We start from the raw sequence: 16379 nt of genomic DNA, 5'->3' as shown, positions 1-16379 counted from the left end.
TAAAGTCTGTTATTATTTCAAAGAAATTATATTAATATAATACACACACATAAGAAACACGGAGAAATTATTACAAAATATAAATTCGGAAAAAGTCATTTTCGATCAAACAATCCACCAATTCGCGATCAATTTTATAAGCAAATACACAATCTAGAAACGCGAACGAAATACCAATGGACGTTAAAATTGCAGACGAACCCATTAAATGTAGTTGAAAAGTTATATCGTTCGAATAATTACGATCACGGTGCAACGTGTTTCATTCTTGCACGCACAAAGACACGCGGAACGGGGGAAATTCACGTGGTTTTACCTGTGATTGATGCAGGCTGTGCTACTTTGTTCCGCGAAATTGGCGGGTAAACGCCAGGTCCGGCGGAAAAACGGCGGAACCGGCAAGACTCGCGATAGAAGTTCGAGCCAATTTATTTGCCAATTGGAGCTTCAATTACTTTTTCAGCCGGCTTGCGTACGGCTCAGTTTTTTCTTCACCGTGCCTTGCTTTTTATTTTTTTATTCCTTCGTTTTTTACTCTTTTTTTTTTACTTCTCGTTTTACCGTCCTCGGTTTTTATCCTTCGTCAGAAATCGTCGACCATTTCGTCTCATCTATTTTGGATTTTACGCTGTCATCGATGCCGCCTCTACTTCTTTTTTCCTCGGCTGCCTGGTTTTTCTCCCTTTCATCGGATCCCGTGAACCAATTTTTCCTCGCTGGATATTAAAGTCGATTCCTCTATCACCGTGCGCGCATTCATCTCGAGAAATTTCATAGTTTTCGGAAATTCGACGTTTCCCCTCTATTTCTATCCATTTCAGCTGCGTTTCCGATATTCACGCCCCTCTGGGGCTCTTGCTCCAGCCGATTAAATTGAATCTTTTTTTCTCCCGAAACCAGCTATTCCTGATGTTTTTACAAGCGGATGTCATGAAAAAAGTCTCTGGTGGAATATTTCTGATCCATTGGTTTATCTCTGTCCAAACGTTTAAAGTTAAGAGTTTGTCTATTGAAGTTAGAATTTACTTTCTAGAATGTTTGAAACTTTTATATCGGAAATATCAATTTATACACGTTACTTTAATCTTTATACCGCGACACGTTCTACTATGTTTAGATTTTGTGGTATGCATACATCATCGTGTGCTACACATCGTTATAGGATCTAGTTGCATACTCTCGCTATACGATTTTTCTACTAGGTGCATCATGGTTTTCACAGTATTTATGTTTTTAATGAAAGAAGATATTCAGATATATTAATTTGTATGTAGAGATCTTCAATCTGTCGCAAGTATAATCATAACTGATAAATCATAATTCGTATCACGTCAGTGACATTACGAGGCATGCGTTCAATGCACGTAATAATGCACTGTTAGAATTTCAGTGATGTTTCTACTATAACGTAACCAACGTTTGAGACATTTTTCATTATAAATGAAGATCTATAGAAAAGACATAGAAATGTTGAAAAATCAGTATTTCTTATTAACCCCATAGGAGGGAAATATTTTTAAAAAGAATCATTTATGAATGTTCCCAAAAGTTAAAAGAAAAACCATTCTTTTGACACTCTATAGGTTTCATGAAAAAAAAAAAAAAATGTATTTTCCTTTCAAATTTTGCGAACGTTAATAAACAACTGTCAGAGTTAATTGTTCGTCATCACAGCTTTTACGATGAAAATTGTTTTTCTTTTAACTTGCGCCAACATTTGAGAAACAATTCTCAGGGCTGATTGTGCCCCGTCCTTCCATAGGTTTAATAATAAAAATTGATTTTCTTTCACTTTTGTAAACGCTGATTAATGAATCAAGCTCATAAATTGGAAAGTACAGGAAGTGATGATGCTACAAACTCTGTTTTTCAAAACCTTCGAGTTCGCCATATCATTTGTGCCATGGTGCCATTGGTGTGTTTAAGTAACGAAATTTAAATTTAATAAAACATTCACATATAGTATAACACGCAGTAATAAATAATTAATAAAACAATACTGTTGATCAGTTTGGCTTCTTAGATGCTCAAATAATTCCGAGAATTAATTATTCCTACATACGGTTAGTAGTAAAAGATATATGTTTCTCTTGACTTTAGAGATACCGAGCGTAAGGTGAAGGTTCTTTCTAAGATTGAAACGGTAAATCAAAGAAAACTGGACTCACGAAGAAAGACGATATAGACGCACTTATCACGTTGCCATTGTTAGACATACCTGCCGGTGTATTCTTTGCTCGTCTTGGGAACCTGCCTGGCTTGTTGAAACTTCCTATACCGAGGCGGAACGTTATCTTTTAGCTTCATGTTCAGTGTCAGGAACACGTAGAAGTCGTATGGAATTAGATATATTTCAATGGTAGAACAATATGTATAGTTTTTATTTCGTAGAAACTATACGCATGTTGAGTTTACATTCATAAAAGTAAGTTTAGCGACGCATCTGTGCCGATGTCTGGGACAGTTCTCAAACGAATGTTAAAGAAACCTAAAAAAAAAAAAAAGAAAAAAAAATAATATAAAGATTGTCGATGGGTTAATTCGTCTTCTCCGGTTAATAGGTTGATTGCATTATAATATTTCACACATTTACGAGTTTTATATGTGGGATATAAATCTATATACCTATATGAAATAGGAAGACAAGATCGGTGAATGTGGTTACGTAACGGTCTTCATGCGACTTATGATTACAAAGTATACTTATGATCATAGAATAGTGGGTTAAGCGATTCAGTTTGCGAAATTGATCCAGAATAAGCCAAGTCTTCGTCGCAAGGAAATCCTGCAGTCGAAGCCAAGGATTTTAGCTATACGTTTTCCATAATGGCATAGTTATAGCTATAATAGTTCCTCGTGACCTGTTTTTTCTTTTCTCCGTCACAATGTCGGTAAAAGGACGAATGAAATTGTGATAAAGTGAATATTACGAGTAAAGAGGTAGAAATTAATCGAAACAACGAATAAATGAAATAATAAGTAATCAAAATTATTGCAAAAAGAAAAGAGTGATTTCTCTACAACAGGATAATGAAATGAAAATTTAAAATGATATTCTCGATTTCACGCTATTTTATCCGAATTCGACGATTACTTCGTGATGTGTGATGAAATATGTACATATGTATGTACTTATGTATGTTGATATTATCAGTAAATATATTCATAAAGTTATGAGCGAGAGAAAAATTGAATTGATAATAAAAAGTTTAAATCATATCAGTGGCCACGGTACGTTTTATTATTTTTATCGTCCAATATTTTTTGTATCATGTCGTCATATTAAATTCCTGTTCTTTAGGATTATCCTGTAATGAAACCACGGTTAATGGATGGTTCACGATAACTTATCATTAGCCGAGCCAAGATATTCAAGCCATTCAAGCAAGATTTTGTCGTCGTAGTAGCCAAAAGGATAAAAAATCCAGCGTTACTTTGGTACATAGGATTAAATATTTTAAAATAATCTTTTATAATAAATGTTAAAGGTTGAATGTCGTGCTTTATTAATAGTTGACTGTTTAACACATTGACCGCCACGATGCTCATCGATGGTTAGTAAATTTTCTACAATGTTTAACATAAGATAAATTTTATGGAATAAAAAATTTTCAACATCGTGAATGATATAGATAACATTGTCAAAAACAAATTGACGCAACTACAATATATTTTGCAAATATTAAATGTTACAGTGTATATTTCAATGTATTTACTCCCACAGCGAAATATATAAAAGTCGCATGACATCTTGTTACATATTTTTGTGATCCCCGTCGAATATACACTTGCCCTAATGATCGTAAATATAATTTCCATACGTATCTTCAAATTTCTTGCCAAACTCTGCCAATATAATCATCGCGATCGAGTCTCATAAATTTTAATACGCGTTTAAAAAATTGAAACATGCAAAAACACGAACATCGAACCCAATACCTAAAACGTAAAAATACATAAAAATTCAAAATATAATATTCGTTGTAACATTCGACGGATGAAACAAGCGTTTGCTTAGTTTTTCACTTGTATTTATGAAAATATGAATTTGCATAAAAATCTGCCATCTACTCGCAACAGTGCCAATGAGAAAATGTTTCATACAACGCGCATAACATATTTGTGAAAGTTTTCCACTACTAGTTTCGACTACTAGCGTCAGCTACTGATAGCTTGAACGTGTCTCGAAACAGGTGCACGAAACGTAGAGAACAAGGCTTAGAATTATTTATCAGGATGATTATTGAGGTCCGTAATTCTATTGCGCTTCCGATGCACTGTCATCGGTGGAAGCGGTGAAACTGGCGTCGTTTCTGTTTCACAGTCTACGCGGCCACGTTGATAATTAATTCGCCGTGAAATAGGGATCGCAGAGGGTCTCCCCGCGGGCTGAGGGCGCCGCAGCGGTCGTATATCGCGGCGAAAGCTGTAATGCGAGGTTATTAACGATCCTGTCGTCGTGGAACTCGCCTTTTGCTCACGCGTTACGTAACAACGCGGCAATGCCTCAATCCGATAACACGGCCGCATTCACGTGACGTCAATACGTTTGCGTAAACCAGACGATCGATCTCCCTCCTCGTTTTACCAGCCTCGTTTTTTGGCACACATTACAACCCCTCTACTCTTTCTGTTCGAGTATCTTGCGACGCGGTTGTGCGTGTAATTTTTCTGCTCTTTCGCTTTTATTATTTTTAAGCGAACTTTGAAAGGGACACACCCTCGTTTGTGATCGTTACAACGATAACGCTTACGAGGAAATTGGGAAAGTTATTAGCGGATTATGGATTTTAATGCATCTATGGGGAATTTAAAGGTAAAATGCACGCGATGAATATGATACGTAATAGTAGACGAGTAGAATACTCGTTGCAATATCAAGTGGGTAGAACAAATTCTAGGGTTTCGGATGTTTAAATTAAATTGTATAAAAAAAAATATATATTGTAGAGATATTCGATCCAGTTATTGGGAAGCTACTAAGATTTTATGTTATGAATTTGATTTTTCAATTGAGCAAAATTAAAATGTTATGAAGTTACTCGTACGTTTAATATTAGGATATGCAATAGAAATAAATTTGTTCTTTGTATAGGGAAATTAAATTAAGTCAATCGGAAGGGATATCAACTTGAAATTCTTCCACTTTGGAATACTTTTTAGTTATGAATCTATTGAAATAAAAAAAAGTTGTGATTGGATATTTGTTGCATTAATTTGATAGAATTAGCAAGGGATTTACTGTAGATGTAAATTGCAAAATAATTCGAAATCTTTCACGAATCAGTGGACATCTTTGACCTTAGGTAATTATTAGGTAATTCTCGCAGGATCTCGAGTATGTAATCCACCTTGATCATTGGGAGATTAGGTGATGATAGTAGGTCAATGTAAGGACCAGGCCCAAGGGACAACAGACCCCGTGTCCATAAATTGCATGTACGTCATGAGTTTACAATACGTCTGCCTATCCTTCGACACATTTGTTTATATTGTCCACAGAAATACAAATTTTTTGGGTTCTAATAACTATTTTTTTAAGACATTAGTTAAACCGTCTTCAGCATAAGAATTTTAATTACTTCATGATACTTCTTTACGCTATTTTTACAACATAGAAAATTATCGTTTTTAAAAAAATAGCTACATTCCATCATAGAATAGCTTTCTGATTATCCTAAATTAATGTCAAAGGTTTCTTTCTTAATTGGACAGTGACTTCCTTTCTAACTCTTTCCCTCTCTTCAACCGTAGACTTTTATTTGGAACAAGTAATTCACATTTTATAATTCATATGACGAGCCTCATGGTTCGATATATTTAGCTGCAACTAGAAACATTAAAAATTCATTTGCAGTAATAAGAAGGCAGTTATAGTATTGAAATAATATTTATAGTTATTAATGGTTTTTAGAAGGGAAAGAAAGACATAGGATTCGTATCGAAAAAATTACAAAAATTTATTAGTACGATTATTAGTTTGACCGTGAATTTATATTTATAATCGACTATAACTCAAATTATTATAGAAAATGAAGCTGCCTCCTTGTCGCAGCAACGTCTTCAATTTTTTAATTTTCTCATTTGTTCAGGCCCGAGATATAGCTACACGAAACTGACATCTTTTTCACTTAAGGAGGACGATTCAGATCGTGAAGGTTCAAACTGTGGTACTATGAATCTCTGCTTAAAAATATTCCAATTAATATACATAATTCGTTCGAAGGAGGAGCCATTCCGTCTCGCACGCGGTTCATTGAATTTGCGAAATTGCGAATTTCTATGTTCCAAAGTTGAGAAATCCTTAGCCCTCGAGTAGTAGGAAGTTACAAGGGTTTCAATTTGTACCATTCAAATCCAGACGATGCTTCCTTCCCTTACGATTAATCTAGTGTGGCGTCAAGATCGATCGATGCGCTCTTTCTGGTTCGGAGCTGGGTTAAGTCCGATCATCGACACACTAGCCTTAATTACTCTGCTCAGCAACTTGCACGTCAATCGGAAAGCTTTCTGGTCGAGCTCGGCGAAGAAAAGTGATGGACCACCCAGATTAGCGATTCTACCTTAAAGGCGTCTTAATGGTTACACGATCTATTTTCCCTTAAGGAGAAAAGGTTTCGCTGAATAAAAATCAATAAATGTTGATTTCAATATCGTTAGGAAAATAAAGTGCAATTTATTCGATTTCATACACTTATACGTTTGAACGCAGATTTTATTCAGTCAGATTCAATCAGTTTCGATTGTAATTAAAGTGTATGAAAAATTTGTCAAACGACTCGATATTATTCGTAATTTATTATTAAAATATTAAAACACGTTCGATAATATACCGTTTTTAATATAGCGTTGTTTCATCTTTGACTTTAAAAGTATATAATGCACCATATTTCTTCTTTCTCTTTTTCTTTTCCTTTTTTAGTTTCTTAGCCACGACTTGTCATGTTTTGTCGTATGTTAATATAGTTATTCTATGGAGAACTTTACAAGCTCGATTGTTCCCAATTGTCACACCAGTAGAATTTCTATTCCTAAATTTGCTAATTTATTGCATCAGTTAACAAACACGAAGAATTTCTGAACGGTAAGGAATTTTTAAGCGAATTATTTATCAAACTTTCTCGTTCCTTTTACGCAAGAAAAATGTATTGCCATTGATCACAGCTTGTGATATTTCTCTAATGGTATTAGTTTCGTTGTGCCGAAGAAACTTAGTCAATCAAGCAGCAATCAATACGGGCGAACAATTTTCGAACAATAATACAATTCTACCCAAACTCTCATCAAATTCTACAATTCCACTCACGTTTATTACAAGCTCCAAAGACAGCCCGAAAAGTAAACGATCCTGGCGTCGGCAATCCCATCGTAAGTCCTTTCCAAGCGAACCAATCGAACTCGTCCCGTGCAAGCGAAGATTTGCCTGCCCTGGAAATTCAAACGATGACCAATGAAGGAACTATTTTCGCGTGGGAAATCGGTTGCAAACAGCCATCGAAACTGAAGCAGCGATGCGCACGGACGACGTTGATCGTCGACGGAAGCGTTTCACGATTCCAGGCAACCGGATTCGCCCGGTGACGTAATGCAAACGAGAAGAGAAGAAAACTTCTTCGAATCACGAAGTCGAACGTTTCACACTCGATTGACACGTCACTGGGTTTCATCCTCTCGCTCAGCCAGGGAGAAACTTCCACCAATTTCACCCAGCTATTTTCTCTTCATCCATTTTTCCTTCGTGTTCGCGTTTTCCTAGACGCAACAACCTTTTAGGAATATATCCGCGAGTGGACGTGCCACGTCGGAATTTAATGTCCCGTGAAACGAGCCTTTCCTCTCGTCCGGCTTGCTTCCGAATTCGCCACCTCTCACCCCCTTTATCATTACGCGTACAGTTGCAACCGCGTAAAACGACATCACGGGCTTCGCTGACAAATACTCGCTAATAGAATATCCTCTTGAAAATTCTGGCTTTTCCCCCGGAGAATCTGGTTAGTCGGTTGCGTAAACGATGATTTTATAAGGGACACGTACGTTGTTTCGTTGGGTTTCTGTTTTTAAGGAGATTTTATCGATTGGTGTTATGGCCTTTAGGTAGATACATTGGTTTTATATGCAATTTTTTTATATGCAATTATAATTTCGATACAGAAATAAAACTATATTTTCGTTCGTAAGAATTAGGACACTTAGAAAAGAAGAGACAAGCTTGACAAACTATCACGAACTTTCATTAAACCTTTCTCGATTTTCATGGCTGATGAATTGGTTCTTAATGTGCTGCTCCTACGATGAAAATTCTATGATATGATATTTTCACTTCGTAAATGACCCTTGATGTCTCCGTTACGTTGTGCAAATTCTGTTAAGTCAAATGTTTTCTGTGCTTCTCGATAAAAATTATGATTCGATGGAAGGAAATTGGAGAAGTGAATTTTTAGTTTAATTCCTCTATGGAGGTTTAAATTGTGTAATTTCAGAAGAAAGGTAGTCACGCATCGATTCTGCTACTGTTCTAACGGTGGATCGATACTCGAAATACTTTTTGACCACATTCGGGATGCGCCATTCCGATCGCGAAACTTTTCGTGGCTGCGTTTCATTTATCTCCCGCTGGCAGACACAGCCGCTCCTATTCTGTAAAAAAATTACGGCACACCGATAAATCTGATTTCTACCGAAAGTTTTCCATACGATAGTCGTTCGCGATTCCTCATGATTTGTGGAGAAAAAATGGCCCTCCCTTTCAACGGTGGCATCCTGATGAGAAATCAACGGAAATGTTTCGGAAATCGACGGACAAATTTTACTATTCGCGTCAACCTGAATTTGTTTTTTTCCATTTCCAACGACTTTCGACTCTGTTTTTTGATGATACGTATTACTGGGAATTTATTGCAGTCGAATTTTTGCAAAAAAGATATTGCAATTTCTGCACTGTATAATTTCGAACGTGTTAATTAGACTTTTAAATTTAATATATTGAATTTACCTAGAAATACGTAATAACGCTTTTCTTCTTCGTTTTAATTACTTTTCAACACTTTTTTACTTTATAAACGGCGATATTTTCTATATAAATAAAATAAAATCGTAATTGTAGTTTTTTTACTTATTATCCTGTATTTCTTGTAACATAGCGATCCGTACGTTGTTTAAAGTTAATATCGTAAAATATTGGCTAAACTATTGTCTCGAAAGCAAACGTCAAAAATTTTGAAGGAGGAAGATGACGAGACAGAATGTCGGAGGGTATGCGATTCGAGGTGAAATGCTGAAAATTGATGCATTTATCGTCGTCGAATAACAAACAGTTTATTCATGAAATCTGTCAGTTTCGTTTACACCAGACTAAAATCAAGACTGTGTTTGTAAAAGCAATACGCGGAACCACAGTTTGCTGTTTAAATATCAAATATCAATGTTGTTCGCATATTGACGCTGTCACTGTTGTGGTTTCCAGCTGAAATCCTTTCGTAATATGATAGATTTTTTCATGTTCGATATAATGTAATTGCTTTTTCCAAGGAAAAATTTTATTAATGAAATTGAATTAAAAGTTTGATATATCGCATTATATTTGTAGCTCTTACAGCTTCAATTTAATTAAAATAAAAAAATAAGATTTTTGTATTTATGCATAGATGTTTGTATAATTTTGAAGCAAAATATTTTGTTAACTGCAAATACTAAAATGTTTCAATAACTGGTAACTTTCGTTTGAAAATTTGTCATAATATTCCCTGTTTTGAAACGCAAATTTTGATTTATGACCAGATCGGAAGAGGAAACTGCTACTTCAAACTAGAAGTGCGCTTTTCAAGAATCGTCAAACTAAAAATTCGTTTTTTTTTCCTTTTTTTTTTTTAGAGGTCGTGAAAGTAAGAATTATTTATATAATAATAATTAATAATTATTTAAAAATAATAATCAAGAATTATATATAAAAAAAAACAAGTTTTGCTTCAGTGACACCACTTCAGGCGTAAGAGTAAAAATAGCTATAAAAAGTATTTGCATATGGCTTTATTCTCCAATGAGGTATTTTTGAAATCAGGTTTTACGTCATAAAATCAACTTCACTCGTACGTTCATAACATAAAATTTTTGTAATCCTGAAAATACTACTATCTGATACGAACTAAAATATACTTGGTGTTAATTAGTACGTAAATGCCACAATAAATACGCTAGCATGTAAATAATTTTTGTAGTCGCTGTGCATAAATAAAAGATAAATAAATATTGTACTTTTTGAAAAAGAAAGAAAAAATACAAAATTATATTTTGAATGTGCTATAGATGGATGTTTATCAGTGTGACAATTTCTTCGTTACATTATACGAATACATAAATTATTTCAGCTTCCCTTAGACAGACGGAAAGATCGTAAAATATTTGATAAAAATCAACGTTATGTTGTTCAATCAGTATAATTCTGTCTTAATATATTCTCGAAAATAGTAATTCAGCTGGAGCAAATGTTCATAATGTTTCATCGATTCTCCCTAAAATTGTCACGACTGGCTGATTTTAATTAATACATGTTGCATCCAATGCATACAGGCCGAGCCAGTGTTTGCACTTTAAACAATATTCTGCATAATAACGCGTCGCTCGCCGATAGAATCGATTTGCCAACGGCACGGAGACCTTTTTTGCTTATCGAGATCGTTGAAAACGTTGGTGACACGTTAAAAATGCGCGTACCACGCTTGCACATCCCAGATAGTAATTTCCGTCGAAGTTGTAATTTGTTTGCTGGTTTACACGATCGGAGAGCCGTTTTCCAAGTATAAGAAAAATTTGAAATTTTTATGCGTTCGTGCTGGAATTTCGAAGCGTGTCGCGAAGATAAAGCCTTGATAAATTATTTTCCAGTTCGAGCAATATATTTCGTATAATTAATCTTCGATACCCGATGTCCTTCTTCCTCAATTTTAATTTTCCTTCGGCGCAAATAAATTTCAGAATGATTCGTTACATTTGGCGAATATATATACATAAATACAATTATGATACTAATATTCGATATAAATTTCCTTTTAAAAAGAAGTATTTATTTTTATAGACAGGAATCGTATTTATTTAAATACGATAAAACGTGCGTGAATTATCAAAAATAATCGTCGATTTCGAAATCCTCTACATTGTCCGCAATATTGTTATTGGAAATACAGATATTATTATCACATTTTGTTTTATAAAATGAAACACTTAAGCAAGCACTTATTGTTTAGGTTTAAATACGTATTGATTTCCTCTTTCTCAAAGCAGGTACATACGTTTCGACAAGGAACTGAGAAAGTAGTATATATAATTATTTTCATTTTCTAAATTATGTTCGACGAGTTAAATTTGAATTGACTTTTCTACAATCCGTGTGTATAAAATGCGTGGTTATACAAACATTTTACGTAATAAGATAATGGACAGCGAGATAAATACACATAGATTGTATAATCTCCTAATCTATCCTTTTTTTATATAATCTATATCTTTTATTGTATAATCTCTTCCTATCTATCTGTATCTATCATACAGATATGTTACATGATTTTGTAATCTACCTGTAATCTCTCTATATGCTTTACATCCTTGAAAGGTAACTTTAATCTCCACTACTTATCATTATTTTCCTTTTATAAAACACATTATATACCAGAAAATAAAAAAGACACTATAAAGTTTTAATTTATTCTGTAATCTATTGAAAGAAAATCAAAGGCTTCTTATAATAATATTTAGAATTAATATTTAGATATTTGGATATACTATCTTTATAATAATATATAATATATGAAAATTATATGTAATATCTTTATTAACAAAATTTCTATTTCTATTATTTTCATGAAATCTCAATTAACAAAAAAGGAAACAAAAAGAATGTTTTAATATTTCTATTTTCCAACACAAGAAACGCCGTAAACTTTTCATATTCACATTCTTCAATAAACTATCCTCTAGAATTATATCCCATTCGTCAACGTTTCAACTTTATGCGTAACCTTTTCCGACGAAATTTTCCCGCACAGCAGCAGGGACAGCCTAAGCCATCAAAACCGAAGATTTTCACGGCGAAACAAACGTTGGCTGGCGTACAACCGTTCGCGTTAATTACTGAAACTTTAGGAATCGCGTGCCTCACGGAATAAAAGAGAATACTGTATCCACTGGAATTATCCCTGCGAAAGATGCTGTCACTGCAAACTGTCGGCCGACATTTTTCTGTGGCCACGGTTTTTTCACGTTTTACGCTTTGTCCCTGTCGCGTCGCGTCGCTTTGATCTTCCTCGGCCTCAGAGTCCTCCGCGTCCATTTATATCTTCGCGAGCTACGAATCGAGGTTGAACGCGAACATAGCTCGCTGGAATTTAAATCATTCATTACGCTCTCGTCGTTGTTTGTAGCTCGTGGATCTCGTGCACAATTATCGTTTCGATGAACCTTTGAAATTTCAATGCGACAGAGAGCGTGAAAACTGTTATTCGCGTTCAAGAATGTATTTAGAGATATTCGGGGAATTGATGGATCTTTCCATTGTGCTTGAATTATATTTGGAGAATTGGGAAGTATAATCGATCGGGTATTTAAATTGGTTTACGTCTGTTTAAAAATGTGTTGGATATTTGAAAATACTATTTAGATATATTTAGAAATATTTGACAATATTTGTTATCTATCTGCTTGCTATCTAGTGTTTGCTATCATGTAATCATAATCATATAATAATATATCATTATCTATAATATGTTTGCTATCTAATCTTTGCTCATCCGAAGATGTTCGCTACATCTGAGAAAAAGTTAACGATCTTGAGATAATCTTCGATGAAATTTATTGGAAATAAATTGACAAAAGATTAAGGAAAGAAATCCAAATAAGAGGAAGGTTTCTATAGTTTGTACTCGGTGGAGTATTTATCTTCAACTTGATTTATATTTGTCTAGGAATACTTGGAATATTTAAAAACATCAATATTTAAAAACAACAACAAATAGTTTCAACTTTAGAAATAGTATAGAAACGTTCTAGAATTTGTCTCCTATTGAGTGTTAGTTTTACGTTAATTTATATAACAAGCAACGGAGGGTAGCTGGTTTGAGGATTTTACTGTGAATGTAAACTTTAAGCTTCCGATTGCGAGAAAGGCGATTCTTTTTCAGGAACTAGCTAATTGAAATACAGATCGTTCCTATTTATATATTCTTAAGTGCACATTTTAAAACTCAGGAAGTGCTTTCAAGCAAACACGTGTTCATTAGATGTTAAGATTCAATACACGTGTAGAACATCCCTGTTTCCTAAGAGTGAAACATTTCCTGAAAGTGGAAGAAAGAGCTTGCCTCGAGTTATCCCGAGCTAGCAAGATTTTCCATATCTGAAAGTTACATTATTTAGCGAAAAGAAATTTTTTGAACATAAATTATATTAGTATAATTACACAATATATTTCAATGAAATTCTCAAAGTTTAAATTATTTTTAAAAAATTAGTTCCTCTAAAATTTTGTTGAAGATCTTTTTTACAAATAATTTTTAATCCTTAATCGTCGTTAAAAGTACCTGTTACTCGCATTTCTTAAAGCTCAAATTAATTTACATCTTTTCTATAATTTGCTATAAGAAGGCTCACTAATCGAATCCAGCTAAGAATCCAATTAGATACACTAAGTAAATTATTCGCCGTAAATTTTCCACTATCGGTGTTTATCATTACTTAGATCACATACAATTGAATGCAGAGGCAGGGTATTTCCACGACAACGTCTCCAGTGAAATTCGCGTCTAGAGAACGACTCCAATCGAAATAATTCAAGACAGTTCTATCTAGAGAATTGTTGCAGCCAAGCGACGTTATATTCAAAAGAATACCGAGGCTAAATTGCTTTATATTTTAACTCTAATTCTTTCTGCCTTAGAACAAATTTTCCTTTATTGCTCGTGCCTTTAATCTCGCAGTTTGAGAAATTTGTAATTATTCCAGAATGTTACGTTAATCTATATATGCATTCTGACCCCATTATCGCTTAACATATGCGAGTTTCATATGACATGAACTAAATAAATAAATGAGAAGATGTTATTTTTAAAGAAGCCTCAAGCTCCTCCAAGCAAACTTAAAATAATAATTGTTACTTTCTTCAATTGGGACCATATGCTGCTCTACTTTGAAATTATCGTTCGATTATTCATTTAAAGAGACCGAATGCAAAAAAGCTAATTGCTCAGTAAAAATTATTTTTAGAATTTACCTTTCTAAAAACCTCCTTTCCCATTTAGTTCAATATTATCTGCTCTGTAAGTCATTCAGCCTCGTTCGAAATCCTCGATGCATTATCCTCCACTTCAACAACTGTTTAAAATACTCAACGTTTCCCCACGTTCAAAAATATCCTCCTGTAATTTCTTCCAATTATTTGAAAAGTAACTTGGTGATACGAAGTGGTTTCCTGAAACAAGCGATATAAATGAAAATAGTGATTTCATACCGGACAAGAACCGTTCAATACGACATAATATGACTTTTATTCTTTGGGGAATCAAGTTTAAAGATGTTGGATTTTTAGAAGAAGGAAGACATTTTCCAATATTTTTACTCGTTAGAAAAAAATCGTTAGCTTTTATAATACCCATTATCTTCGTTACTCTTAAAAATAATTAATAAATACTTGATTTCCAATTTTGGTTAATCGAGATTAATAATTAATTAAGAATATCCAATAAATTTTCAAATTCCGTTTTCTCCACGTTGAAATCTTTTAAACAAATTCTGCCTTACATTGCAACAGCCACGTTCTCCATGACACAATTATATAAATAACGATACGTCGGATTTTCTTCGAAAAGAAACGCAATCGCCGTGTTCTTCGTCAAATGATCGATCGATTCAGTGGACTCGAGGACCCCAGATCAGCAAGCTTGGTCACATGTTCTCACACAAGGCCATCGATGGGCGACTTTTTTCCACAGATCGTCTACACCGCACGGGAAGGTCTTCCCGCAATTATACCATCGGCTGGGCCGTACGTCGATGATGATGATCACCAACGTTCACGAATCTCGACAAGGACGACCTTTCATGGCGACCAAGACGCTCGAGTAATCTGTCAGCGACCATTTATTGTATTAATCGGATCAATTTGGTATTTAGAATAAGACAGAAGTTTTAAATTATATGATTTTCAAAAGAATGCAGTTTAGACGAATGACAATTCATTTTTAAGTTCATTCGATTGCGATTGAGGGATGATTAACCCTTAACTGCTACGTAAGATAACGCGATATTTCGAATGTTATAAATAATTTTGTTTTCAAGTAACAAATGACACTGAGTGTCGCTAATCTTCGGTTACTAATTTATTAATAATTACAAACCGTGTAACATTAAAGCTACGATATTTTTACATTATTTACGATATTGTTACATATGTTACATTTACAATACAATGTTACATTTACGATGTCGATTAATTAAAAATATTACGACGTTGGATTTTGTATTTATTTATAGTTTATAAGAATATAAAATTTAAATTTTTATTGCAGAGCAGTTCACAACCAGCGAACTCGCTCGAGTTTCTATTTCAATGTAGCAGTTATGGGTTAAATATAATAGTTTATCAGCGCGATCTAGAATAGCGGATAGTTTGGAATAATTTAAGTTGCGTTGCGAAGCATCGATCTGTTTTTAAAATGGACCAATTCTGGTTACATTTGAGATATTTAAAATTATCGAAAAGCAAGTCACACAAGTGACGGAGAACTTTTCTAATTTTCCAGGACTTTTGCTTTAGTTCTTGGAAGAAAATTCTCTCAACGTTTCTACATTCAAATTGTGCTTTTACATTCGATTCATCAACCATTTGAAAAGTTTACGGATCTGGAAATTGTAGAACCTCGAAAGTTTCGACCTTTAACTAACGAGAAAGAAGATATTGGAAATCTGGAGTCTTCCAGATTTCATATAAGTCCGAATTTCTAGAGAATCTTAAAAGGACACGAGTGAAAAAATGTTCAATAGACACGCACAGGTTGAAAGTAACGAAGCTTTCGTGCGTTCGAGCTTCTCTATTTTCTTCAAGAATTTGTGGACCATCTGGAAATACTACTGTCGTTCGAGAACACTTAGCGTTCATAGCTAAAACAGATACCAATTTTCAAAGAAGATATATCCAATTCTTGGACCGTTTCGTGATTTAGTAATACTAAAACGAAAATCGTAAAAAGAAACTTTTCAGGATTCTAAATTGAAAATGATCCAAATCTTATATGAATTTGACACGTTGATAAATGTAAAAAAGGTAACATATATTCTACATATTTTTAATTTACTTGATCATTTCTTTTTCTCTTCGATTAAGTTAAAATAGGAAA

General features: G+C 34.0%; 1 protein-coding gene and 1 long non-coding RNA gene across 8 annotated transcripts in view; one reads left to right on the top strand and one right to left on the bottom strand.

The window, feature by feature from the left end:
* The window catches only part of Tmod (tropomodulin), a 114951-nt gene extending 99755 nt beyond the window's left edge, over positions 1-15196 (top strand). For 4 of the 7 annotated variants that reach the window (XR_011799884.1, XR_011799886.1, XM_072004001.1 and 1 more), the window contains one exon: positions 14976-15196. Coding sequence is in view for 1 of the 7 variants with exons in the window: in XM_072004001.1 (XP_071860102.1) it covers positions 14976-15040 (65 nt within the window). In the remaining 6 variants the exon portion in view is untranslated. Of the gene's footprint in view, positions 1-3301; positions 3511-14975 lie in introns of those variants that run through there. The other 3 variants (XR_011799885.1, XR_011799887.1, XM_072004004.1) reach the window with 1 other exon arrangement.
* On the bottom strand, positions 10183-14976 carry LOC139987592 (uncharacterized). The gene is made up of 3 exons (XR_011799888.1): positions 14785-14976; positions 14258-14455; positions 10183-12450 (listed from the first exon to the last, which is right to left on the bottom strand). It is a non-coding gene; the product is annotated as an uncharacterized lncRNA (long non-coding RNA).
* Positions 15197-16379: the final 1183 nt, after the last annotated feature.

This window comes from Bombus fervidus, chromosome 5 (genome assembly GCF_041682495.2).
Source record: "Bombus fervidus isolate BK054 chromosome 5, iyBomFerv1, whole genome shotgun sequence".
In the NCBI taxonomy this organism is placed as follows: Eukaryota; Metazoa; Arthropoda; class Insecta; order Hymenoptera; family Apidae; genus Bombus; species Bombus fervidus.
The sequence above is the reverse complement of the archived record's forward strand: the minus strand, read 5'-3'. Positions and strand labels throughout refer to the sequence as shown.